Raw genomic sequence first — 27,261 nt, 5'->3', positions numbered from 1 at the left:
TTGGACCAGGTCATCCCAGTTGGAGATCTGCCCCGGAGGCAGGTGCTCCAACCAGGCGCGAGCGGTGTCGGAGAGGAACAGGGGGAGGTTGCGGATGATGAGGTTGTCGTCGTCTGTTCCACCCAGTTGGCAGGCCAGGCGGTAGTCCGCGAGCCACAATTCCGGCCTCGTTTCCCCCGAGTACTTTGTGATAGTAGTCGGGGGTCGGAACCGGGTCGGGAACGGCGCCTGTCGGATGGCCCGACTGAAGACCTGCGGACCGGGTGGTTCGGGCGAGGGACTCCGATCCTCCCCGCTGTCGTAGCGTCCCCCTCGCCTGGGGTGGTAGCCTCGGCGCACCCTTTCGTTGAGGTGAGCCCGACGGTCGCGACGATGGTGCTCGTTGCCGAGGTGGCCCGGGGACGCAGGCGCGGTGTTGCGCGTGCGCCCGGTGTAGACCGAGGCTTCCCACGTGAATCGGGAAGTCGCGGCATGAGGTTCCGAGGGGTACGCTTGCCTTCGGGAGGCAGTGCTCTCGTCCCGTCGGACCGCGGCGTCTTCCAGGAGATTTTTAAGCTCTCCCTGGATTCGCCGACCCTCGGTGGTGGATGGCTCCGGCATCGTGCGGAGGAGCATCGCCGCTGCGGCCAGGTTCTGACTGACCCTGCTGGATGCAGGTGGTGGCCTGACCCTGACGACATCGGCGACGCGGCGCTGGAGACCCTGGGGCAGGTGACGTATTTCTCCGGTCGGAGGTTGGCCCGCCCATACCTGCCCGACGTCCCGGCGGATCGGCTCAAGCGCTCCTGCTCCCTCGTCGAGCCTGGCCTGCGCCCCGCGGACTTGCTCGAGCTGTGGGTCGTGACCCCCCACCGGAACGGGGACCACAGCTAGCTCCCACGGGATGTCGGCGCGAGGCGCCGGCCTAGGGAGATCACCGTCCTCCGGCATGCCGAGACGGTTGTCTTCGGAGGGATCCCCTAGCTCGATGTGGAAACATTCGCGGCTTGGGCCGCAGTCCTTGTCGTCAAGGCTGCGGCTACCGTCGGAACAGTCAGAGAGGCAGTAGTCACATGCGTCCATAAAGTCCCGCATGGCACTGGGGCTGCCAAATCTAGAGAAATCCCAGCAGATGCTGGGATCGTCATCTTCCTCGGACCCAGAGGGCCCGTAGGTCGAGACGTCCGTCAATCGGTCCCAAGGCGACCGCATACGAAACCCTAGAGGGGTTGCACTCGCCTCAACGAGAGCGCCCGCCAAAGCGTGGTCTCTAGGCGGGTTGAGGCCGAGTCGAAATGATGTAGGATGGGAATCAGTCAGTACCTTTTGGTCGACGAGGAGCGACGTAGTCACGTTGGGGGCTGATCGCATCGTCGTCCTAGGTACGAGGGCGACGTCCTGCAAGCTTTCCGCGAGCGTGCTGGCGTCATCCACTTGCTCGGGATTGGCGTGTCGCGGGGGGACGACGCTCGCCTTCGTCTCAAACGCGAGGTCGATGCCCGACGAAGCGCGGCCTCCCGCCTGGCCTTGGTTGCCCCGCCTCCTCCTCCGTTGGCGGGGGAGAGGACGAAGCGAGCTCGAATGTTGTTCTTCCACCACGCGGAGAAGATGTCGTCGATTTCGCCGCCGGCGGGCAGGTTGTCGACCGCCATTGTCGTTGTCGCGCGGCGGTGGAAGGAGTATCATGTCGTAGCTGCCGTCGAGGGACATGAACTCGAGACTTCCCGAAACGGAGCACCGTCCCGGGTTGGAGAGGTTGTTGGAGACTGCCCATCTGGAGCTTGACGGGAAGTTGTTCGTCAACACGCAGCAGGCCCCTACCTGGCGCGCCAACTGTCGGCGTTTCGAGACCGGGGGGGTCCCTGAGCCGACGAGTGAGTGTGCCGCGTGCCCCAGCCCAGATGGGTCGAGCGCGTGGGCGAGCGCGAAGGGGGGAAGCGAGGCGGCCGGAGACGGGCGTGAGAGAGGTGGAAATCCCGCGGCCTTCGTGTTCGTCCCGCGCCCAGGTCGGGTGCGCTTGCAGTAGGGGGTTACAAGCGTCCACGCGGGTGAGGGAAGCGAGCGGCCCCAAGAGAGCGCCTGCCCCGTCCTCGTCCCCGCGCGGCCAACCTTCTCTAAGAAGGCCCTGGTCCTTCATTTTATAGGCGTAAGGAGAGGATCTAGGTGTACAATGGGGGTGTAGCAGAGTGCTACGTGTCTAGCGGAGGGAGAGCTAGCGCCCTAAGTACATGCCAATGTGGCAGCCGGAGAGATCTTGGCACCCAGCTGGCGTGATGTCGTGGCTGTCGGAGGAGCAACGGAGCCTGGTGGAGGGACAGCTGTCGGAGCGGTTGAATCCTTGCTGACGTCCCCCTGCTTCCGTAAGGGAGCTGAGAGCCGCCGTCGTCACAGGGCTAGCGGGGCGCCATCATTGCCTATCTGGCGGAGCTGGCCAAATGGGACACCGGTCTTGTTCTCTGCGGCCCGAGTCGGCTCGGGGTAGGGTGATGATGGCGCTTCCTGTTGACGTGGCGGGCCTGTGCCCTAGGTCGGGCGACGTGGTGGCTCCTCCGAAGCCGAGGTCGAGTCTGTCTTCCGTGGCCGAGGCCGAGCCCGAGCTCCTGGGTTGGGCGAGGCGAAGGTCGTTCGGCAGAGGCCAGGGCGGAGTCCGAGCCCTGGGGTCGGGCGAAGCGGAGTTCGTCGTCTTCTAGGGCTTAGCCCAAGTCCGAGCCCTGGGTCGGGCGGAGCGGAGTTCGCCGTCTTCCGGGGCTTAGCCCGAGTCCGAGCCCTGGGTCGGGCGGAGCGGAGTTCGCCGTCTTCCGGGGCTTAGCCCGAGTCCGAGCCCTGGGTCGGGCGGAGCGGAGTTTGCCGTCTTCCGGGGCTTAGGCCGAGTCCGAGCCCTGGGTCGGGCGGAGCGGAGTTCGCCGTCTTCCGGGGCTTAGCCCGAGTCCGAGCCCTGGGTCGGGCGGAGCGGAGTTCGCCGTCTTCCGGGGCTTAGCCCGAGTCCGAGCCCTGGGTCGGGCGGAGCGGAGTTCGCTGTCTTCCGGGGCTTAGCCCGAGTCCGAGCCCTGGGTCGGGCGGAGCGGAGTTCGCCGTCTTCCGGGGCTTAGCCCGAGTCCGAGCCCTGGGTCGGGCGGAGCGGAGTTCGCCGTCTTCCGGGGCTTAGCCCGAGTCCGAGCCCTGGGTCGGGCGGAGCGGAGTTTCTTATGGCGCCTTTGGCAGGGCCTTCGCGTTAAATGCTCCTGCAACTTGGTCGGTTGGTGCGGCGATTTAGTCAGGGTTGCTTCTTAGCGAAGGCAAGGCCTCGGGCGAGCCAGAGATGTGTCCGCCGTTAAAAAGGGGGGCCTCGGGCGAGACGGAAACCCCTCGGGGTCGGCTGCCCTTGCCCGAGGCTAGGCTCGGGCGAGGTGTGATCGAGTCGCTCGTACGGACTGATCCCTGACTTAATCGCACCCATCAGGCCTCTGCAGCTTTATGCTGATGGGGGTTACCAGCTAAGAATTAGGCGTCTTGAGGGTACCTCTAATTATGGTCCCCGACAGCGACCGGTTGTGCTTCGGACGTGGAGGGGCCGTCAAGTTCGTTGATCTTCCTTGAGCCTTTAATCATAAACTCAAAGCTCACAAAATTCCCTATTACTTCCTCGGGAGTCATTAGTGTGTATCTAGGATTACCACGAATTAATTGTACTTGAGTAGGATTAATGAAAATAAGTGATCTTAGAATAACCTTAACCACCTCGTGGTCATCCCATTTCTTGCTCCCGAGGTTGCGCACTTGATTCACCAAGGTTTTGAGCCGGTTGTACATGTCTTGTGGCTCCTCCCCTTGGCGAAGACGGAAGCGACCGAGCTCCCCCTCGATCGTTTCCCGCTTGGTGATCTTGGTTAGCTCATCACCCTCGTGCGCGGTCTTGAGCACGTCCCAAACTTCCTTGGCGCTCTTTAATCCTTGCACCTTGTTGTACTCCTCCCTACTTAGAGAAGCGAGGAGTATGGTTGTGGCTTGGGAGTTGAAGTGCTCGATTTGGGCCACCTCGTCCTCATCATAATCCTCATCCCCGACGGATGGTACCTGTGCTCCAAACTCAACAACATTCCATATACTTTTGTGGAGTGAGGTTAGATGAAATTTCATTAAATCACTCCACCTAGCATAATCTTCACCGTCAAAGATTGGCGGTTTGCCTAATGGAACGGAAAGCAATGGAGTATGTCTAGAGGTGCGAGGGTAGTGTAAGGGAATCTTACTAAACTTCTTGCGCTCATGGCGCTTAGAAGTTACGGAGGGCGCGTCGGAGCCGGAGGTAGATGGCGATGAGGTGTCGGTCTCGTAGTAGACCACCTTCCTCATCTTCTTTTTCTTGTCCCCACTCCGATGCGACTTGTGGGAAGAGGCTTTCTTCTCCTTCCCCTTTCCCTTTTTGCGGGACTCTTCCGATGAAGCTTTCCCGTGGCTTGTAGCGGGCTTATCGCCGGTCTCCATCTCCTTCTTGGCGTGTTCTCCCGACATCACTTCGAGCGGTTAGGCTCTAATGAAGCACCGTGCTTTGATACCAATTGAAAGTCGCCTAGAGGGGGGGTGAATAGGGCAAAACTGAAATTTACAAAGTTAATCACAACTACAAGCTGGGTTAGCGTTAGAAATATAATCGAGTCCACGAGAGAGGATGCAAAACAAATTGCAAGCGAATAAAGAGTGTGACACGCGGATTTGTTTTACCGAGGTTCGGTTCTCGCAAACCTACTCCCCGTTGAGGAGGCCACAAAGGCCGGGTCTTTTTCAACCCCTTCCCTCTCTCAAACGGTCCCTCGGACCGAGTGAGCTTTCTCTTCTCAAATCAATCGGGAACAAAACTTCCCCGCAAGTACCACCACACAATTGGTGTCTCTTGCCTTGGTTATAATTGAGTTTTGATCACAAGCAAAGAATCAAAGAAGAAAGCAATCCAAGCGCAAGAGCTCGAAAGAACACAAGCAAATCTCTCTCACTAATCACTAAGGCGTTGTGTGGAATTTGGAGAGGATTTGATCACTTGGGTGTGTCTAGAATTGAATGCTAGAGCTCTTGTAAGTAGTTGGAAGGTGGAAAACTTGGATGACTTGAATGTGGGGTGGTTGGGGGTATTTATAACCCCAACCACCAAACTAGTCGTTTGGTGGAGGCTGACTGTCGCATGGTGCACCGGACAGTGTCCAGTGCGCCAGCCACGTCACCCGACCGTTGGGTTCCGACCGTTGGAGCTCTGACTGCTGGGCCCGCCTGGATGTCTGGTGGCACACCGGACATGCACTGTAGAGTGTCCGGTGTGCCACTTCGCGCGTGCCTGACTTCTGCGCGCTCTGGCGCGCATTTAATGCTTCTGCAGGTGACCGTTGGCGCGAAGTAGCCGTTGCTCCGCTGGCTCACCGGACAGTCCGGTGCACACCGGACATGTCCGGTGCACACCGGACATGACCGGTGAATTATAGCGGAGCGAATTCCCGAAGCTGGCGAGTTCCTGAGACGCTCTTCTTTGGAGCACCGGACACTGTCCGGTGTACACCGGACAGTCCGGTGAATTATAGCGGAGCGCCTCTGGATTTTCCCGAAGGTGAAGAGTTCAGCGTTAAGTCCCCTGGTGAACCGGACACTGTCCGGTGGTGCACCGGACAGTCCGGTGCGCCAGACCAGGGCTGCCTTCGGTTATCCCTTGCTCTTTTTGTTGAACCCAATTCTTGGCCTTTTTATTGGCTAAGTGTGAACCTTTGGCACCTGTATAACTTTCACACTAGAGCAAAACTAGTTAGTCCAATTATTTGTGTTGGGCAATTCAACCACCAAAATCAATTAGGAAATGGGTGTAAGCCTAATTCCCTTTCAATGACAAGTTGTACCACTGCTATAAAATCTATCACGCTTTCTATTATTTGCAGCCTCATCATCTGTATTGAGTCCAAGATTACAATATATCTCATTTTCGCATGGTACTTGTACTCTTCCTTCTTCATCCAATACATTAGAAACTATAATCGAATCCCAGTCCAGTTGTGTTGTTCCATCAATCCTCTGAACTTCCTATATTACAGACAATGCAGGAGCATCCAATCATCAACGATATTATTTTCACAATTAATGACATAGTTCTGTAAATTGAGCTCACCTCACTGCCAACTATTTCCCCCAATGGCACTAGTGGCGCAGTTGAACTCGGTACCCCCAATGGCACTAGTGACGCAGTTGAGCTCGGTGAAGCAAGAGTGGTAAACGGTGATTGCACAAGGTGTAGATCGGGGGAGTTGCAGCCTGGCGAAATGCCAAACGGATCGAACTCCATGGATCCGAACTCAGATAAACCCTAAGCAAGACGAGTCGAGGAGAACTCAGATAAACGGGAGTTGAGAGGAGCGGTTTCGAATGGAGGACGACGAGAACTCACCGCTGCAAGAGGAGGAGAGAAGAAGACGACCGCCAGACGCAGAGGAGACGCAAGAGCTGTCCGCGACGGAGAGAAGAATACGACGCCAGACGACGTCTGAGCACGGCGACGATAATGGCGAAAGGAGACTAATCTCTGTTTGCTCAGCCCCTATTGACCGGCTCGTATCCATTTTAGAGTTTGTCTGTTGGCTGCGTCTCCAAAACAGAGAATCCATCGGCAACGCCTCCAATTTATCGAAACCACTTCTCTGTTGTTTCATAATGGCAATTGTCGCCGCGCTCGACCATTGGCATTATAAAAAAAAATGCATGTTTCAATTTTGTTACTTGTTTTCCAGTGAACTTGGTGAAAATGTGATGGTTATGTTCTTATTCTTGCAACTAGCTCAATCGTTTAAGTTCTCCGCAGCTATTGACGTTGGTTCATGTCGTCTAGACAAACCTCACTCTTTCAATCCATCCAAGAGGGAAGTTTTCCAATAATTTAACCTAGCTGTGTGGTGACAGTGGACGAAGTGTGTGCGGTGTCGAAGGACAAGGTTTTGGCTCTCGGCGCTAGTTTCCCCCGCTCCTCCGGTTTGGACAACCGCTTGCAGCGGCTTCGCTTCGTCCTCCCACCCTCCCCTCGTCCCTCTCCGCTCCGGCGTGCTTCGGTTGCCCACCAAGATCTCTAATTTCCCATCAAACCCTAGCCCTGTCGCCGCCTCCTCACTGCCCTGACCCTCTCCTCCTCACGCTTCCCGTTCCCCATCTCGCCGCCGTTTCTTTGGCCTGGGAGACACGCTCTGCTAGCTGTGTCCGCGTATGGCCTCCGACGGTGCCCCCAGAGGCCGCCGTCCCAAGCGCCCCGCTTCGGGAGGCCTGGTCCAACCCGACGTCCTCACCTACAAGAGACGACGCCGCGGCACCGGCGCCAACGCCGGCCACAGCGCCGTCACGTCGGGCCCCGACCCCGATCCCGTCAAGGTACGCATTGCCCTCCAAACCCTATCTCTTTTGCCATGACGACGACGTGGGTTTTACTAGAGCGAGCGTCTCTCCAGCCTCGTGGTGCCTTCAGTTACTAGTAGATTTCGTTTATACGCCGCTAGATTTCGGATCCGTCTTGCAAAGATTCCCTTTCTGTATCGCAACGTTTGCTCTCTGTGTTAGGGTGTCCTGTAATGCTGTCACTCGTCTTCTTGGGTGACGAATTATATAGCTCAGTGATGGCTCTTGTTTCACGAGATTTGTCATTTTACCCCCTGCTCCCCCCTTGAGCAGAATCAGATGAGCGCGGTGGTGCACGCCACCAATTCCCAGCAAGGTGGGCGCCAAACGCTGGACAGGCACTGGAGAAGCTGGAGGGACACGCTGGAGGGCGTCCTTCGATCCACTGCTGTGAACCAGAGCGCCGGAGGGATTCAGAACTGCATCCGAGATGCGCTCAGATATAATGGTTGGCATCCCACAGAACATGTTAGTAACCCATCCGGTCCTTCAGATTGAACATAGCCTGTGCATGCTCGCCTCGTCTAATGCTTTTCCTCTTGGGAACATACATATCTTTCCCCTAACAAAAGCTTCACTTCTGTTTTCTGGATCTACCAGGGAAACTTAGTTGATGACCGAGGAACAGACGAAGAGGACGCTACTGGAGCTCTACATTCTGAAGAGAGTAGTGGTGCCTTGGTTAAGTTAGAAGATGGAACAGTTGCATCTTTGGAAGCCAACAAGGCGATGTGCCACGACACTCTCTTTGACATTCTAATCTCCGAGAAGTTTGCCATGTTGTGTGATCTGCTAGCTGCAACATTCCACGGCAGTAAGCCAGACGACGTTATTGGTTTGCAAATAATTGATGCCAAGATGAGAAATGGGGATTATGCACAGAACCCTGCGCTGTTTGACCATGATATTAAGCAGGTACCTGTTTGTTTGTTTCACTGGTTCCTTCTTTGTTCCCTGTGCTGTTCTCTCTGATATAGGTAAAGATGTAGATGTGGTTTTACTTTAGAGCCTATTGTAGGTTCTTTCGATGCTCAACTTTTGAAAATGGCCCCTATTGCTTGTCTGTTTGACCACATAGATATGGAAAGTCCATATAGTTAGGAATGATTCTTCCTGTGTTCACTACCTGTTTCGGACCCTTTTTCGAGTGCATCGGTTGGCCCTTGCAAATTCTTCTAATATCCATCCAAATTCCAAACATATGAATCATTTTTCCTACGCACTGTAGCTGGAATAGGTATGCAGTATGCCCAACCATAAGGGCATAAATGTAATAGCCTCGTAGCCATGCTTCTCTACTGGCTGCAGGGTAATGCCTCCTTTTCCAATAAAGGACATCTAATAGCTGTTTTTACTGGGAAGGGATCTGCTGTCTTGGTCTTCATGAATCTGTGCTTTGTTCCTCTCTGCCTGTGTCATCCGCTGCACTTGACCTCACCTTGCCAAATCCCTTCGGCTTCTCTCTTTAAGTGAATCACAAGGCGATGGCAGTCATGAATGCATATAAATCAGACATGGGTTGCATCACGCTGCCATACACAACTATTCAATAAGTATGTTGCAATCCATGTATTGTGAGGAAGCATTTATTTACCTTGTTCACTGCTGTGAGCTGTCCTTGAATGAAAGAAGGTAATTATTTTAAAACAGGAAAGTTATATTAATATTTTAGGGGCCACGGGATAAGAAATTAGATTTTTTTTGTTAGTACCTCCTATATATCTCAATGGCCAAAGTGGTCCTCTGATATTTGTTTTTCCATTTTTCTCTCATATGTAAATTCTTTTGTTTGCTGCTATTCATGTACCAAACACCCCCAAAAATTACCATAAACATGCAGTTGAAAACATACGGTCAATGCTGTTTTTTTAATATGTATACATATTGGTTTATTATCTAGATATGGAAGAAGTTTGAACACGTTGGCCAAGAAATGGCTGGTCTGGCAAGCAGTCTCTTACTGATTTCACAAGCTTCTAATCAAAAGCAGGTAACATGATTTTCTGTTGGTGCTTCATTGGCATAATTTATGGTGATAGCCACATATTTTGATTCATGGCAATGTATTTTTGAAATCGTTCCACTTATGTGGCCATTGCTTATAGAAATATTCTTTGTAGGCTTCTGACATTTCAGAAATTGATGTGGCTGAACACAAGATAGAGGTGAGTGGCATGCTATGAACATGTCTGCTGGCCATTGTTTCGTCATTAGGATTTGTTAAATCCCATTCATCACTGACTGCACCATTTATTAGGAAACAAGTCTGGTTGGTGTCACCCGCAAAGCCCTAAGGAAGTTCACTCCCCCATGCGATTCTGGCTATTCTACCATACCAAGACGAACTGGGACATCTGGATCGGATGGAATTTGCAAGGATTGTGGTAGAAAGGCAGACAGCAAAGGAAGAATTATCTGTGACAGGTGTGAAGCCGCGTACCATGTTTCATGTCTCAAGCTTGCCATTGATGAAGAGGCCCCAGCAAAATGGTACTGTCCCACCTGCGTCGAACCAGACGTACCTTTAAAGAGCAACAACCATGGCAGAGCACATGAAGGCTGCGATGTATGCGAGTGGCTTGAGGTGGAGAAGCCAGAAGAACCTGCCGAAGAACCTGAATTGGCCGTCAAAACACAGGAGAGCTCAGTGTCAAGCATTGTCGAAGACAGTGAACCAGACCTCTCGATAACCGCTCTAGCAAACTTGTGCAAGCTTTGTGGCACGTGTGAAGATGAGAACAAGAAGTTCGTGGTATGCGGGCATGGCTACTGTTCTTTCAAGTTCTATCATGCCCTGTGCCTGAAAGAAAGCCAGATTGCAAGCGAGAAGCAGAGGAATCTAAAATGCTGGTACTGCCCGTCTTGCCTGTGCAGACGCTGCTTCAAGAACAAGGACGACGAGAAAATAGTGTTGTGTGATGGCTGTGACGAAGCTTACCACACTTACTGCATGGATCCGCCGCGCAGTTCTGTCCCGAGAGGTAAATGGTTCTGCACGCCGTGTAGTGCATGGAGGTCGGCGAACGGGATGCAGAGGTATGAGAAGTCGATCCTGCAGAGCGTCAAGCGTGTTCCTGATGCCAAAGGGCCCAAGGTGCAGGCAGCAGCTGCTGCTCCAGGAAAATAAGCAGCGGCGCTGTGGATGCGAGGGTACAAAAAGAAATGAAAGGATTCTTGTTCCTCTGAAGGTGTATGCATTACTCTGACAGACTGAATCGAGTAATCGGAGGATGGGCTGTGTATACGTGGGGAGAAGACCTGTTGGCTTGTGAAGACGGAGATGGTGGCATCCGAGTGGACACGCACTTTTGTCTCTGTGGATGGAGCTGCTGATGTTGGTTCCCTGTCCTGTTATTTCCTTCCTGGAATTCTTCTGACTACCCCAAGCGAGTAGGTTGTTGTTGTTGTTGTTGTTCTGTTATGTTGTGTCTGCCCTTTACCTGATGCTAAGTGGTAACACTGACACCCGCCCATGTTGACATTGATATGTACATGCCCGTTACCTGTTTTCTTTTTGTTGGACAATCCTTATATACTTTCTGCATGGCATGTGGTCGATGTCTGTATAAGTTCATTACATATCTGATTGAACCCATAAGGCAGAAAGCTTGGGTGATATCTAAACAATGATGCATCTCCATGTTTTTTCTTTCTTTCTTTCTTTCAAGTGTCATATTTATGTTGTTGGGGATATGAATTGTGATGACTTTGGTAGCATGGTGACCCACCCTGGTGTGAACATGGCGTACCCTACTTGTGCCTAAATTAGGTAGACAATAGTAGATGGAGGGAGTGACTTTCTTCAGTTATATGGCACTGAGGCCGTGCATAGCTCCCTGAATTCAGAGAAAGCAGGGAGGGAAGTCAAGGGAACAGAAGAGAAGAGGACAGGGCAGAGAAAACACACGCGATGCGTGGCAACTCTCTGCACTTGCGCCACCGTCGATTTTTGTCTCCTGGTCACGCCAACTGAATTCCCATACTCCCCTTTCAGCTCGCTCGTCTTCCTCCGCTCGCCTCCTTGTTCCTCCCCATGTCGCCTTCTATCCATCTATATATTCTATTCTAAGCCACCTCGATCTTGTCTAAGTGAATAACCAACAAGCTGGACGTACACATCTGGTCTGATCGATCTAAGTGATAGTTGAGGTGTTAGAGAAACGGATGGAAGCCGAGTTGGTGTAGTGTAGTCGCCAATTCTTTTTGCTCATACATACCACTAGCATTTCTCTTTCATTTGTATAATTTTGTTGCCAGCCAGATTCTGATAAGCGGTCTGTGTTGAGAAAGTTGAGGTCTATAAAAAATGGTTTGGAATGATATACCAAATTGCAAGAAACAGGGCGTTGGAGGCAGAAGGAAAAAAAAAGGTAAAAATATAATTAACCTCACGCTCGGTGGGACTCGAACCCACAATCGTTTGATTAGAAGTCAAACGCCTTATCCATTAGGCCACGAGCGCCTATGCTCTTTGCAAGCGCGTGTAACCTTTAACTACAATATCTAACGGGGTAATGGTAGTTACAACGTTGGGTCATGAATATAGGGTATACACAACCCAATTAAATGAGAAGTCTTTTGAAAGGGTTTTAAAGATTTAAGTAAAAATAAAAATCAAGAGACGAGCTCTTTACGAACAGTTCGTCTCTACACGACTCTCTATATATATTGTATCTTGACTATATTTATTATCTAAGGGCTTAAAGTTATATCATACAGTATTTTAGGAAAACTGTTCCAAGGGCCCTAAGAAGGAAAACTTCATCACTAATTAGCCACATGAAGGCATGTTGACGGTTGCTGATAGAGATGGCAATGGGTACCCGATTTCCAATGGGTAAAAGTCCTATTAGAGTACATGTATGGCAAATTTTAATACCTACGTGTATTTTATTGGGTTATTTGTTATACCCATCGGATATGGTGGGCATGAGTATATTTTCTCTTGTCCCATACCAGCTACCCGACAAAAAACCCACTAACATATGACATATGCATGGGCTTGTATGGTGTTACCATTTAATACTAAATGTTGGTTGTTGACCTTATGATAAAATTATGTTAGGTTCAATGAATTTGCCATGTTAGCATATAAACAATATTATTTTAGCATCTTTCAATATTGATAAGACGAGATTTTAACATTTCGTATTCTGTACTTACTTTTGTGTGATTCAAATGATCATTTCTATTATGACATAGTGTGTATAAGTATCACCGATACCCGTGATGCATATGGATATTGACATAATTTTCTACCCGTAACGGATAGTAGGTATATGGCTTTCTTTTAGTGGGTATAGGTATAACTTTATGTGCCTATTAGGTACCCTACCCACTGCCATCACTGTTACCGGCGGCATATCATCGATGATCGACCGTGCAAATAATATAGAGTATACGACTAGGAAGAAAGAAAGCAGAGAATGGACGAGGTTTGTGAAAGGAGACAAAATTGTTCGCAATACTACTAGCTTAGTAGTATTCCCGTTGGAGTTGGCATGCAGGGCAATCGGTGGAAACAAAAGGCGACGCCGGCCGATAAGCTAGCCTGCTAGCTGTAGATATGACAGCGTTGCTATTCTTGCTATGCTTGCCTGCCTGCTGGGCAATCCTGCAAAATGTTGCACGATGCAGTCGTGCAAAATGTTGCAGTGCCGCCGCTCCCAACCTTTCTTCAAACCTCTCCTCTGCTAGCCAAGGGTCGGCCCTGCCTATAAAACCCAGCATTCCAGGCAGAGGCAGGCACTAGCAGTTGTCCTCCTCCAGTCCAACACCTACATGTCCATTGAGCAGAGCAAGGCCAGCCAGGCAGTCAGCAAAAGCAATAGCAATATCCAACAGCAAAAGCAATAGCAATAGCATGAACGGGCTCTACCCTTTCCACTTCCTATCGCGTATACATTGTGCCTGCCTATTGTCAGAATCAGAACCAGAACATATCTATATCATTCTTTTCCCAACATAATAGACTTCAGATTTTTAGTTGTCATTTTAGTTAGGTATACGATACATGATATAACAATAATATAACAGCTGACGCTGAAAATGAGAATCTGCGAGTGCCACCAATCAGACCTCGGGAAAAAGTGAAACCAACTCTTTGCCCTTTTTCCTGTAACTGGAGATCATGGTGTGGCCAACTTGTTGGGCATATATAGGGGGCGGAAAGGAATTCCAGTTCTTACTCTCTCTTTGCTTGCTTGTTCATTTCGTTTTTGGTGGTAGGCTTATGCTAGCCACCAGCTCAAAAATATGGTGAATGGTACAGAAAAGAACGCCCAATTTAGTAGAACAGAGAAGATGAACAAACGACCTAGCCAAGGGATGGTACCTTTCTTTTGTGAGATTCTTTTCTTGAGATGCTTCTAGCTCTTTGATATCTGACACCAGTCACCATTTGGTTTTGTATAATGATGATGAACACACAGCCTTCTGGAATTGCAACAGAACTGTCACTCTGTGGACGTCATTTGAGCCAGAATCATCCTCTGGACCTCAATCGGATGAAGAGAAGCACTGCAGGCAAAGGTTGCAATGCCAAATTGATTGATCTGCCTCGCAGGGCCAGAAGCAAGCGGAATAATGGTAAGCAGCAGGGCAATCCATATTCCATATTTTGGGTTAGGACCCTGCCTCTGGTGGGAAAAGCTCAGCTTCATCAGCTCACCAAATCCAACCTCTTCCTTAAACGGACACAATGGTCGCCTCCCTCTTAAGGGTTTGTTCGGTTCTACCACAATCCATATGGATTGAGGGGGTTTCAATATCTAGTAAGTCAAAATCCCTCTCAATCCGTATCGATCCCCTCCAATCCATATGGATTGAAAATAACCGAACAAGCCCTAAAGCAGCAATCAGAATCCCTTGGACAAAATATAAGCTGTTCATCATGAATTCACACTGAACTGAAAAATCAAAATACTGGTTGATTAGAAAAGGTCAGGTTAACATCCAGTCAACTTGCTGAGCCGACCAGAAGGGAAGTTCTTCCTAACAGTTGTCTGGTCAAAGCAAAAAATGTCATACAAGCTCCAACTAGATCCTCCTCTCGATGATGATGTGATTTGGCTCAAGAAAGGGAAAGTAGCATATAATTAAGTACCAAACTAATCAGTGAAGTTTGTACGTTCATAAATGGTCCAGGTGCACCTGTATAGCAACAAATTAACATATAGAACAACTGCAAACAGTAGGCACATCACCAGGCCTGTACTGCCTGATGCAGACCCTCATCTACAGGGAAGATATCTGAAAAATAAAAAAACGCATAAACACATATAAAAATGGTTTCAGGGCATAAATGCATATTGAATGATATTCCAGAAGACGAACACATACTGAACAAACAACTAAGTAACTTAAATCACATCCATTCTAAGTAACAATGAAACTCATAGCTTGCAATCTGTTCTATACCAGGAGATCTGAAAGTTGTACATTGTGCAGAACCAAAAAAAAGTGAAAAAGGGCATACCGAAAAGGGACAGTATCCATCAAACACAAAATCTATGGAGCTGCTTCCAGATCCCAACAAGTACACTGGGGGTATACAGTACAACATAATACTCAAATTGACCTAATTTCAATAGAGGTAGGAAATGTCTATCTTGGACAGTTAGTCATAAGTGAAGAATAGACAGCTTCAGTCACACAAGTGATAGGTCCAAAAAATGATCATACAAATTCTTAATTTCACTATAATAATTGTGAAATTAACAATGAACATTTGTATAGGTACATGTCCTGTGGACCCCACTTGTCCAACAATTTGCCTAAAAACACAAACTTTTGGATAGATCAACAGTGAGGTCCTCCAATGTACACCATTTTACAAAGTGAAAAGCCAAACAACAATGGGATAGGCTTAAAAAATGCCAGGAAGTCCTGCACGTGATTAGACACACCCCTCAGCTTCATTTGGGTGCTGAAGCAGGCTATCACCATTGTGGACTTCCGCTAACTTGTGATTGCTCTGACCAAAGGATTTGCATGGATTAGATGAATTATCAGAGCTCCATGTGTCTGGAACTGACAGGAAGTACTTTGCCATGAACTTCCTAAACCTTTTTTTGTATTCCTTGGGGGAAATTACAGTTGGTGAAACATTCTTGGGTACTACCAGAGAAGTCTTCACCCATGTTTCCAATTGTTTGTCCCAAGTATATTGCCTCAGATAATCAATGATGCCAAACACAAGTTCATGCTTCTCTTTGTCCACTCCGACAAGTAGAGAATAGTCCATGACATTCACCGACTGCAAGTACAATAAACATGTCCACAAATGTTACCATTGAAAAACATCACTGCCAGTAATTGTGGCAAATATGTGCTCTATACTTACAGTGAGGAAAGACGTGTCATTCCATATTGCACGCTGCAAAAGATGCTTTGTTCTTCCACCAATATAGATTGGAGAAAAACCCATGTCCTCAACATAATTTTGGTCCAGGTAAACAGTATCATGATCATTTGAGTCAGTGACGCGTCGCGAAAAAGTAACACCTTTGAGATCATAAATTCGTGAAATATTGTGGCCAAAGAGAAGATTTTCCATCACCATCAAGTCGATCTTTACCTCTTTGCCATGTCTAATCTGCTTAACCTGAAACAGGCACTCCACATGAAAAAAAGCAGGAAAAAGAATTGAAATCAAACTCGAGCTCTTGATATAATTACCTGATATATTCCTAATATCTTGGCAAGGCAAGTTTGGCTTCCAGTGTCCAGAGAATGGTAAACATGCCTAAAGTAATCAGGTGCAAATTTAATAAATGAATCGAACTCTGTTTTCTTGATTTGCTTTATGATGAACCTGTCATCTGTTGTCTTTGCAAAATAGGCCTTGCTCTTTCCACCTTGAGCATTCCACTTCTTGCAGCGGCTTAAGGAAGTAATATATGCAAGCTCGGATGGGCAACACTTTTTTCGGAGTGCAAAGAATTGATTGTCATATACAACAGTGACTGAATATTTGCCTTTCAGAGTTATTTTCCCGTTCACAGTCATTTCTGGATGCATCGAGGACAATAAAGAAGAGCTATCATAACCAGAAAAGTCATCAGATGAAAATGATGAAAATGAAGACAGAGATGACAAGCTTGCTTCAGAATCTGTAGATGACCATGGTGATGAGGTGAAAGAATTTTCAGACAGAAAACTATAGGATTTCTCCATTGCTTTAGCATGCTCTCCCTTGGAGTAATCCATTCCATTCTCAAATTTTAAATCTATCAAATGGCGGCGTTCGTCAGATATGGCAAGAGCACGAGCTATTATGCTGGATATCTCATCTTCCATTATGCACAGAATATTACCACCAGGACCTACCGCGAAATGCGGAGAGTCCGCATCATCATGTTGTTCAAACAAGGGAGGAAGGTAATGTGGCAAATAATTGTTAATGAGTTCGAATTTTTCCAAATATCCAATTTGAATGTCATTCCTGTAAGCCAATTGTGACTCAGAAATTGAATTCCAAATCCACCTTTCCCTGTCATCCCAATAAGGATATTTGAACTGTTGGAGAGTGCTACAACGCTCCTGTTCCATAGATATTGGATCTGCTACTGTAAGATTGACCTGGACCTTCTTATCATTGGATATTTCGAAGCAAGGATCATTTCCGGTTTTTGTTGTGCCATCTACCTTTATTTGACCATGAGCAATGGAAGATTTCTCAGCTTTACTACCTCCATTGCAAGGAATTTCTGAGTGCCCAGCTTCCTGGCTTTCATCAAGTAAGGATGCTGCAGCATCCCCTGATTGATGGTCAAGTTTGTTACTTGCAGGTTCTGTGGTACTGGCTACCCCCAAAGCTGCCGTAGTTTCATCATATGTAAATTCATCAATTTTCTTATCAACACCGAATTTATCACCACAGATCCCATCAACAGTATCAGCAAGATTCTTGTAATTAGAAACACTTTCTAGTTTGACAGATTTACAATAGAATAATTGATGTAGACGGCGGTCCCAAATGTAAAGCTCAAGTAGAAGGTCCTGATAGTACCAATTTATATTCAACAGTTCATGCACAGAAGAGGTTGGTACCCCATTTTGATCAGTGGCCTTGTCCACAGAACTCTGCAGGACAATGCATTTAAAATTCGATAAAAATAATAGATAGAACAAATACCAAGGTCAATAGAATGCATATACTCACCTCAAACTGGGCCTTTTCTTTTATCAACAACTCTTCTAGTTCAGTGAAGTCCTTAACAGGGAATGCAAGGCCACAATGGATTGCTAACGTTATTGCATCAGGATGTTCATTCTTCAAGTTCTGTAGAAATCTTGCAACCCCAGAGAAAAGCGCCATACCTTTAGCATGAACCTTAAAAGATGGAGTATAAGCGTCAGGCACCATTGTACATTAACTTAAGTAAATGAACAGAACAGTCAAAAAGAACCATACATTCCTCCTTTGTCCTTCAAACCAATCCTGTCTGATGGGGTTGACGAACTGGAGAGTAGGTTGTGGTTTGCAGGTAGTGTAGATCTCAACAGATGAGTACCGAAACATAGCAACTTTAGAGCCCAGCCTGAAATTAGCAAGAGAGGAAGTTATTCATCACCAAACTACAAAAAAAGATAGTTTCCACGGAATTGTTATACTAAAACCTAATGACTAGCAAGAAGTTTACCCAAAAAAACGCAAGCAATCCCTGTTGACCAGATGTCCACATATAGATAACCTTCTTGCTGCAGAGTGGCTCGAAAAACTGAGTTCCAGGAATTTCCCAAACGAGAGGTTACGCGCTTCAGCTGATATTAGTACTCTTGGAGTTGGTTTGGATACCCCATGTTCATGATCACATCTTGAGCACCTAGTCCACATCCATACTTTTCCTTCAGATTCACCAGGCAAATGGTGTTGGGGCACCAGATGTTTCACTAGAACGGTCAAATTTCCATTGCGGTGCGTGTAAGAGTACATGTGCGACTCTGGAGGCTCTCCACATGAGGAGCAACTCAGTTTCTGCTAGGAAAACATTAAAAGCTGAGCCTTCAGCAACCAAATCACGTTGTATTACAATTTACAAACACAAAACATAGATGTTTCATCACGTAAATGAGCATAAAACACTAAAAGGTTATGAAGTAGTGTCACCTGATTCTGCAGAATATCTTGCAAATATCTGCCCAAGGACACATCAAAACTCCCGTAGTATTTTATACGGGTTAAATGACTTTGCTCACAGATAACCTGCTTTTCCGGGCACTGGCTAGACATCAAAATCAGTATGCTGTGAGAATCAAGTGCATCATCAGCTTGATCATCATCGACATATTTCTCTTTGATAATGATACTTGTACTATGTGCCCCATTGTCTCCCATAACAGACGATTCTGCATCTTTATCATTTGCAGAAGAACCTCTTGGCATTATTGCTTGAGCAATTTCTTGTTTCTGGGCATCATTTATGGAATCTCCATTTTCAATTGAAACCACAGACTCTTCTATCTCTGGCCTATGGAAACCATTAATAACAGTTTCTTGACTTGATTCAGCCCTGACTTCCTTACTAATATCATTTGCCTCTTGCAATGATGTAACAGGTAAGTAAATATTCTGGTGACGTAACATGTCAGTGAACAGTTTTCTTAGTGGCCCTTGGACTAGTGATGTTAACCTCTCAGCATTATTGGGCCTGATACTTGTACCTTGTTCAAGGTCATTTGCAGAGCTGCTGGATACTGAACTGAATGCATCCCCATTTTCTGGATATGTCAAAGGTTTGTTCACATCAGCATAGCTATTAGAAGTGGCATGGAATAGTCTAAGTGCTGGAGGGTCACCATGTGAAGGAAAGCTAGGGATAGCACCACTAAGAGCAGCAACATCATAAGCAGTTGGTGATGCCCCTTCTGTAGCAGTAACAGAAATTTCTTTGGGGGTACTTTTATCATTTAGAAAAACCCTTTGATCTTCAAAGAAAGATGTTTCAAGGATCAAGTGATATGCTGCAAAGACCGTAAAATGCATTACTTGTTTGACTTTCTTCAATTCTTCACTGTTTGCTCCTTTTAGCAGTATCTGAAAAAGAAAGAAAACAACTATAACTGTAAACATTAATCCAAAAAGTATGGAATGCAAATCAGTTTGGGATTTGCTACTTATTCAATGAAATGGTATTAGTGTGCAAGGAATAGACTATATACATCATATAATGAGCGTGGCCTATGCATACCGTGCAACCGAGTGGACGTGGAAAGCCTTCCAAGAACATTAATGTTTTAGATGGCATCTTTCCACCCTCACTGGCGTTGTTGTGCTCCTCGATAAATTTTTCGATATGAAAGTAGTCACATTGCTTCAGCTTTGGTTTATCCAAAACTTCTGAAAACGAAATTATGGGAGAGCCTGTACAGCGTGCAATTCTTTGTAGCCGGTTGAGTTTCATATCGAGAATTAGAGTGACACCTTCTTTCAGAAGAAGTTCTTGAATGTTTCGTGAAACAGTTTTCTCGACCAGAACAACATTGGGACTGCATATCTCCATCATTTTACCAATAGCTCTCTCCAACAGGTCCTTTTCCTGATTGTTAGAGGCATAGAAAATAGAAGGTATTATTCCTCCATGAAAAGAACAGAAGACGAGGTTTATTATTTGCGTACAGCGTACGTATATAATATGTAGTATCTAACCTGATCCATTGAACTAAATGATGACAAACCAATATCAGAATGCCCAAGAACTCCTTTGAGAAGTAGAAGCCTAGGATTGTGGCAATTTGTCGGCATGTGCTTATGAGCAGTGTTCTTCTTGAAGACTAACCCCTTGATCACCTCACTGCAACCAAACCAAGATTGCCATAGGTGAATGATATAGTTTGAAACAGAAACAGAAATCCTATCTGTTGAGGAGAAACAGTTGAAGAAGAATTGTTGCTTCACCTTTGCCGGCGAGTACCAGATGCTACGCATTTGACTTTGATGTAAGAGCCAGGGTCCATTTCCTTTCCCATGCTACCATCAGGTTTGATAAGTAGTGCTGCTTCCCATGACAGGGAGGTGACAATATCAAGCCAGCTATCGCTACCCTCTTCGTTGGAAGATGGAATGCCAGCAGATGCGAGAAACCGACTGACAAGTACCTTCAGCTGGCCATTCATAGCTTCTAGCATTGCCTTTTCTCGTTCCTCCCTATGATTGCTAGTGTCGGCGTCATGCTGCTTACCAGGGGATGGGAAACTTGACTGGCCCCACTTTATACCATCACTATAATCGTCATCGTCGTCGTCATAAGCAATGCTCGTAGCAAAACTCTGGGCCTCATCCTCCTTATCTGCCGCTTGAGGTGGTATCCAGATGGTATCATTATTCATAAATGAGATCTCTGTATTACTGCTTCTGCCACTGGTACTCTCGGCCCCATCAGAATCATCACCGGACTTGATGGAGCGATCATCAACAGAAGATGTAGATGGATGGCGGCTGATAGCACCATGTTTGTGGCCTGAAGCACTGGAGGGAACATTGTCATCTGTGGACAGATGATTTATATGCTTATTATCTGTATCTGCAGCCTGGCTCTGCTCGAGATGATCCGCACCATGGGGAGTGCGATGGTAACCATTATCTTCCGGTGCATTCTCCCTGCTGTGTTGGGCAAAAGGAAAACGATTAGGATGGAGGCCTCCATACATATCTATGTGCTTTACACTGAATTGCCAATCAAAAACTAAAGCAGTACAGGTTTAGCTAGTTGTTGGCAGGCAAAGAAACAAAAAGATCTGTATTCAGTGTTAGTGTGTTACCAGCGTATAGGGTGTCGGTCAGTGAATAATTTGACTTAGATTCAAGCTGTGCAACGCTGGTCTGGTTTTCAGGAAAAGGGACTAAATGCTTAAGAGACACAGATGCTGTATAAAAACATTGATGGTAGAAACCAAAAAAAAAAACCCGCTAAGGTAGGGAAGAGTATTCTGCAAGAGGTCCAGTAACGCGAATGGTACACCTGGACCTGATTGAGGAGGTGAGGAAAGCTAAACATGGAAGCAAGCGAAGTCATAATAGAGTAACTCGGTTAAGTAGATGGATTGGTTGCAACCCCTGAGCCAAGCCAGAGGAGGCTGCGGATTGATTAAGCTTAACGCAAGAGAAGAGGATCGAAATACCTGGTTGCGTGGTGGTGGCGCTGACCCGACATGTCGGAGCACATTGCCTGCGGCAAAGGCAGGCGGCAGCTTGTCACATGCCCTTGCGGTTGCTCTGGAAATGGTGGGTTACGTACGGTGGGTCAATCAATCAAATCAAAGAGAGAGAAAACAAATTAGTAGTAGGCATAATAATACGCTTGTAAATTACTACTCCTATTCTCCTAACTTGTAGGAATTGGAGAACTCAGATCCGTTACATCCGTATGCACAAAGGAAGGGAACCTTGTGGGTGTTCGTCGCCGGCGAAGGACCTACACCTGGGCACCTCCTGGCGTAGGGAGGGCGGCGGTCGTCCGGTTGCGCTTGGCGGCAGGAGCTAGCGGTTGCGCGCGCGGGGTGAAGGGTAGTTGCCAATCGGAATCGAGTGGATTGGATAATTTGGATGAGGAGCGAGGGCGGCCGCACCCCGCCGAGCGGTCCGATGGATCTCTCTGCTCCTCCTTCGGTGCCCCGAGACGGCGGAGGGAGGCAGCAGCGTCTAGTGGTTGGTGTCCGGTGCGGCGCTAGAGTCCTGTTGCTCAACGGCGCTGGAATCCACCCAACGGGCGGCGGAATCTCTCCGGTAGGCGGTAGCGTGCGCGGGGGCTACGTCCGCGCCGATTGGAGCGAGAAGAAAGAAGAGACGAGATGAGAATCCAAGGCAAGCCAAGTCTAGTCTAGTCTAGGAAAGAGAAGAGGAGGGAAGCGAAGGCGAGCAAGGAAGACGACGGACGGCAGGTGAGGAACGCTCCTCCCTCTCCTCTTGCTCATGGTCGCCGCTGGGCCCACCTGCCCCGGCTGTGGTGGGGCCCGCGCACAACTATCTTCTTTTTTCTCCTTTTTAAATTAATTAACTGTGAAACCACTGAAACGTGCATATAATCATGATAACAATAATATAATAAAGTATTAAATTCTTCTGTATATTTATTCGTTATATAAAATTTATTTACAATACGAATTATATATGGTGATGCTAGTAATAAATATTACTAATACATTACTTCCTCCGTTTTTTTCACGATTTAGTTTAAAAATAAATTAATAAACGACAAATATTTAAGGATAGATGTTATAATATTGATTCCTTTTGTTTAAAATATACTAACTACTTTTGGTGTATCAATTTCGATAATTAGTTGGTTGGTTGTGTGACGCCATCGCGCCAAAATCGAATAATCCGACCCTTGTTATTCGGTGTTATAATAAATGAAAACCAAACCAAATATTAGCGCTCTTTTTGGAAGCTAGAAATTTCATCAATTCACACTTCAAGTTTTTAATCACTTTGGATGTGTTTGTTTCAGATAATAATATACCGCGTGGGTAATTCATATTTTTTATTAGAGTTATATGCATGAGCAACTTTTAAAACTTGTTGAACAATGTCGTTTAGGTTCACGAACTTTAGAAATACATTTTAGGGTATCGAGATAAACTCCAGTCGGGTGGTGGAGTGCACTTCAGGAACGAATTTAGGATGGTTTGTCACGGTTAGGCGACCCCGATAAAATTTATAAAATCTTTAGCAAAACTGAAAGGAAAATACGGTCAAACCTTTTCCTAAATAATTTTGGTGGTTGAAATGCCCAACACAAATAATTGGACTAACTAGTTTGCTCTAGACTATGTAGTCTACAGGTGCCAAAGGTTCAACACAAACCAATAAAAAGATCAAATTTAGGGTTCAAAAGAAAGGAGCAAAAGAAACCGAAGAGAACCTGGTCTGGCGCACCGGACTGACCGGTGTGCCACCGGACAGTGTCCGGTGCACCAGGGGTGATCGACTCCAACTCTTCACCTTCGAGTTTCTGAGGCCGCACTCCGCTATAATTCACCGGACTGTCTGGTGTGCCACCAGACTGTCTGGTGTGCCGGCGGAGCAACGGCTAGCTAGCGCAACGGTCGGCTGCAACGGTCGGCTGCGACGTGAACAGTGCGCGGACAGTTCGCGCAGAGTCAGAGCAATCGCCAGAAGGCGCACCGGACAGTGAATAGTGCTTGTCCGGTGTAGAACCGGACTGTCCGGTGCCCCAAGATGTCAGAGCTCCAACGGTCGAAATCGTCATGTTGGGGTCGTGCTTCGGTGCGCCGAAGGTCTCACACGAAGAAGCAGCTTCGGCTGAAGTCGTCTCCAAGAGATGGCCGAAGGTCCCTTTTCATGGAGCTTCGGCGTTTTAAACCGACATAGAGATAGAATGACCTTTTTATACATATAGGTCTGAGTCAATGCTGTAAACTTTCGCAAGGGGCATAATTGTAATTTGTCACAGGCTGCGACCTGTGCCTATAAATAGATGAACAGTACCTCTGTACTGTTCACGTGAACCTGTCATTTGCTTTCACATCACGCTTGTACTTTTGCCTTCCGCAGGACCGAAGGTACATTTGTAAATCAAAGTCATTTATATTCATTAATACAAGTAGAGATAATTCTATGACAATATTTAAATGTTTATTTCATATTCTATGATTTATGTGAATGCTTCATTCTTCGTTGTTATGCTTACGAAGGTATGTTCTTCGTAACCTTCGTCCGAGATGCTTTATATCCCGAAGGGATATATCGTTATGGAGGACGAAGGATTTTAACACTTAACATTTTTTGTGTTGCCTTGTTCTTAATTCTTAGCATTTGAGAACAAGTCCCCAACATTGGCGCCCACCTCCGGTCAACTCACTTCCACCTTTCTGAGCTGATGGCTTCGTTCAACACTCAAGCTGGAGCTGCTTCGGCTTCGAAGCTGATGCTCCCGATAACAGGCGGTTCTTGCTCAGAGCCAGCTAACAAAAAGCAGAAGAAGGAGGCTCAGAGAAGGGTGCAGCATGTTGGAGTGCAGGGACCCTTTATTAAGTCAAAATGGTCTCACATTCCAATTACCTTCTCTCAGGAAGATCTTCAGCTCAAGGACTATCCTCACAATGATGCTATGGTCATTTCTTGTGTGATCAAAGGGTTTCTGGTTCACAATGTCCTAGTTGACACAGGCAGTGCAGCTGACATTATATTTGCCAAAGCCTTCAGACAGATGCAAGAGCCTGAAGACAAGATTCATGATGCTACGCACCCTCTTTGTGGCTTCGGAGGGCGGCAGATTGTGGCACTCGGGAAGATTACCATGCCGGTAACCTTCGGATTTGTTAATAACACAAGGACTGAGCAAATTGTGTTTGATATTGTTGACATGGAATACCCCTACAACGCCATCATTGGTCGTGGTACCCTAAATGCTTTTGAAGCAATTCTTCACCCAGCTTATCTCTGCATGAAGATACCTTCGGACCAAGGGCCTATTGCTATTCATGGGAGTCAGGAAGCTGCCAGAAGGGCCGAAGGAAGCTGGACTGATTCCAAGGCAATCCATAATATAGATGGAGTTGAAGCTTGTGAACAGTACAAGTTCAGGAGGGAAAAAGCAGCTTCGGCTGATCAGCCGAAGCCCATGCTGCTGTGTGAGGATATAGCAGAGCAGAAGGTGCTATTGGGCTCGCAATTATCTGAAGATCAAGAGAAAACCTTGATAAGGTTTTTATTCAACAATAAAGATGTTTTTGCATGGTCAGCCAATGATCTTTGTGGAGTGAATCGGGATGTTATTGAACATTCGCTCAATGTTGACCCATCCTTCAGACCCCGCAAGCAGAGGCTTCGGAAAATGTCTGATGACAAGGCCGAAGGGGCTCGCAACGAAGTAAAAAGACTCCTAAGTGCAGGAGTTATCAGAGAAGTGAAGTATCCAGAATGGCTAGCTAACACTGTTATGGTGAAGAAGGCCAATGGAAAGTGGAGAATGTGTATTGATTTCACAGATCTCAACAAGGCTTGTCCGAAGGATGAGTTCCCGCTGCCAAGGATAGACTCTTTAGTTGATGCAGCAGCTTCTTCGGAACTCATGAGTCTCCTGGATTGTTACTCAGGCTATCATCAAATCTGGATGAAAAAGGAGGATGAGCCGAAGACTAGTTTCATAACCCCAAGTGGTACATATTGCTATCTTCGGATGCCTGAGGGGCTTAAGAATGCTGGAGGGAGTTTCAGCAGGATGACTGCAAAGGTTCTCCAATCTCAGATAGGCAGAAATGTGTTGACCTATGTTGATGACATTATTGTAAAAAGCACGAAGCAAGAAGACCATATTGCTGATCTGCAGGAGACCTTCGCCAGCTTCAGACAAGCTGGTCTGAAGCTGAATCCAGAAAAATGTGTCTTCGGAGTAAAGAAGGGTAAGTTCCTTGGATGCTTGGTTTCAACAAAGGGAATTGAAGCTAACCCAAATAAAATCGAAGCTATACTTCGAATGGAGCCACCAACCACAAGAAAGGGGGCCCAAAGATTGACAGGAAGACTGGCATCTCTTAACAGATTTATATCCAGATCAGCGGAAAGAAATCTACCCTTCTTCGAGGTGCTAAAATCAGCTGAAGTCTTTCAATGGGGCCCAGCTCAACAAAAAGCTTTCGAAGAACTCAAGCAATACCTGATAGATCTAACAACATTAACTCCACCAATGCCAGGGGCTCCTCTGTTGTTGTATGTGGCAGCTTCGCACTCAGCAGTAAGTGCGGCACTTGTGCAGGAGAAGTTTGATGGACAAATCAAGAAGCAGGTCCCAGTATATTTTGTATCTGAGGTCCTTAGTGTCTCAAAGAAAAATTATACAGAACTGGAGAAGGTGTTGTATGCCGTTCTAATGGCATCCAGGAAGCTTCGGCATTATTTTCAGGCATATAATATTATTGTTCCTTCTTCGCAGCCGTTGAAAGATATCATGAGAAATAAAGAAGCTACTGGCCGAATTGGAAAATGGGCTGCGGAGCTTAATGAATTTTACATTGATTATGTGCACAGATCCTCGATCCAGTCTCAAGCATTGGCAGATTTTATTGCCGACTGGACGCCAGGGGCTCAGGGCGAAGAAGCGAATAAAGATGCCGAAGCATGGACAGTGTTTTGTGATGGCTCCTGGGGAACCTTCGGAGCAGGAGCAGCTGCTGTTTTGGTTTCACCGTCCAAGGTTAAAACTTGCTATGCAGCAAGACTGGACTTCAGCTGCACAAATAATATTGCTGAGTACGAAGCCTTGCTCCTGGGTCTTCGGAAACTAAAGGCGATGGGGATCAGGAGGGCGATCCTCAAAACTGATTCTCAGATTGTTTCGGGTCATATTGACAAAAGTTGCAAGGCTAAAGACCCGAAGCTTGAAAAATACCTAGACACAGTCCGAAGGATCGAAGCTTCCTTCGAAGGATTTTCTGTTAAGAATATCCCTCGAGGGCAAAATGAGCATGCTGATTTGTTAGCCAGGTCTGCAGCACAGGGGCTGCCGTTACCTTCGGATGTATTCTTCGAAACAATAAAGGCACCTTCAGTGGAGTTACTTGAAAGAGCAGTTCTTACTATTTCTCCTGTGTACAGTGAAGATTGGAGAACTGAAATAATTTCTTACCTTCAGGGCAACTTCCTATCAGATGACGAAGCTTATAATAAAAGAATAGAGGCAAGAGCTCGTCCATATATCATTATAGAAGGGGAGTTATACAAGCATGGAGTTTGTGCCCCGCTGCTCAAGTGCTTGTCTAGAGCCGAAGGTATAGAGTTGATGAAGGAGATACATGCAGGCCTTTGTGGATCCCATATCGGATCCAGGCCGTTACTTGGAAAAGTGTTCCGTCAAGGATTTTATTGGCCGAAGGCAGCTTCGGATGCAGCTGAGTTAGTTCAAAAGTGCGAAGGTTGTCAGAAATGTG

The 27,261-nt window shown here is 47.1% G+C and overlaps 2 protein-coding genes and 1 non-coding gene across 5 annotated transcripts; 1 reads left to right on the top strand and 2 right to left on the bottom strand.

The window, feature by feature from the left end:
• Positions 1-6,945: 6,945 nt before the first annotated feature.
• LOC100281389 (uncharacterized) lies at positions 6,946-10,992 on the top strand. The gene is made up of 6 exons (NM_001154307.1): positions 6,946-7,344; positions 7,642-7,836; positions 7,969-8,283; positions 9,269-9,358; positions 9,489-9,533; positions 9,626-10,992. The coding sequence occupies exons 1-6, from the start codon at positions 7,183-7,185 to the stop codon at positions 10,493-10,495; spliced, it is 1,677 nt and encodes a 558-aa protein (NP_001147779.1). The 5' UTR covers positions 6,946-7,182; the 3' UTR covers positions 10,496-10,992.
• Positions 10,993-11,757: 765 nt separating this feature from the next.
• TRNAR-UCU (transfer RNA arginine (anticodon UCU)) lies at positions 11,758-11,830 on the bottom strand. The gene has a single exon. It is a non-coding gene; the product is annotated as a tRNA-Arg (tRNA).
• Positions 11,831-14,866: 3,036 nt separating this feature from the next.
• Positions 14,867-22,367, bottom strand: LOC103653169 (1-phosphatidylinositol-3-phosphate 5-kinase FAB1A). Of its 3 annotated transcripts, none has more exons than XM_008680130.3 (12): positions 21,757-22,365; positions 21,493-21,586; positions 20,270-20,974; positions 20,021-20,165; positions 19,563-19,910; positions 18,482-19,408; positions 18,015-18,349; positions 17,786-17,912; positions 17,534-17,704; positions 16,048-17,454; positions 15,713-15,973; positions 14,867-15,625 (listed from the first exon to the last, which is right to left on the bottom strand). In XM_008680130.3, exons 2-12 carry the CDS (start codon positions 21,534-21,536, stop codon positions 15,266-15,268), a joined length of 4,830 nt encoding a protein of 1,609 aa, XP_008678352.1. In that variant the 5' UTR covers positions 21,537-21,586; positions 21,757-22,365; the 3' UTR covers positions 14,867-15,265. The 3 variants fall into 3 exon arrangements, with proteins under 3 accessions (XP_008678352.1, XP_008678353.1, XP_035823148.1); XM_008680131.4 differs by having other exon boundaries at positions 14,999-15,625; positions 20,270-20,971; positions 21,757-22,367; XM_035967255.1 differs by lacking the exons at positions 14,867-15,625; positions 15,713-15,973 and having other exon boundaries at positions 16,021-17,454; positions 21,757-22,361.
• Between the last annotated feature and the right edge of the window lie 4,894 nt (positions 22,368-27,261).

The sequence above is a fragment of the Zea mays genome, chromosome 4 (genome assembly GCF_902167145.1).
Source record: "Zea mays cultivar B73 chromosome 4, Zm-B73-REFERENCE-NAM-5.0, whole genome shotgun sequence".
Classification (NCBI taxonomy): Eukaryota; Viridiplantae; Streptophyta; class Magnoliopsida; order Poales; family Poaceae; genus Zea; species Zea mays.
The sequence above is the reverse complement of the archived record's forward strand: the minus strand, read 5'-3'. Positions and strand labels throughout refer to the sequence as shown.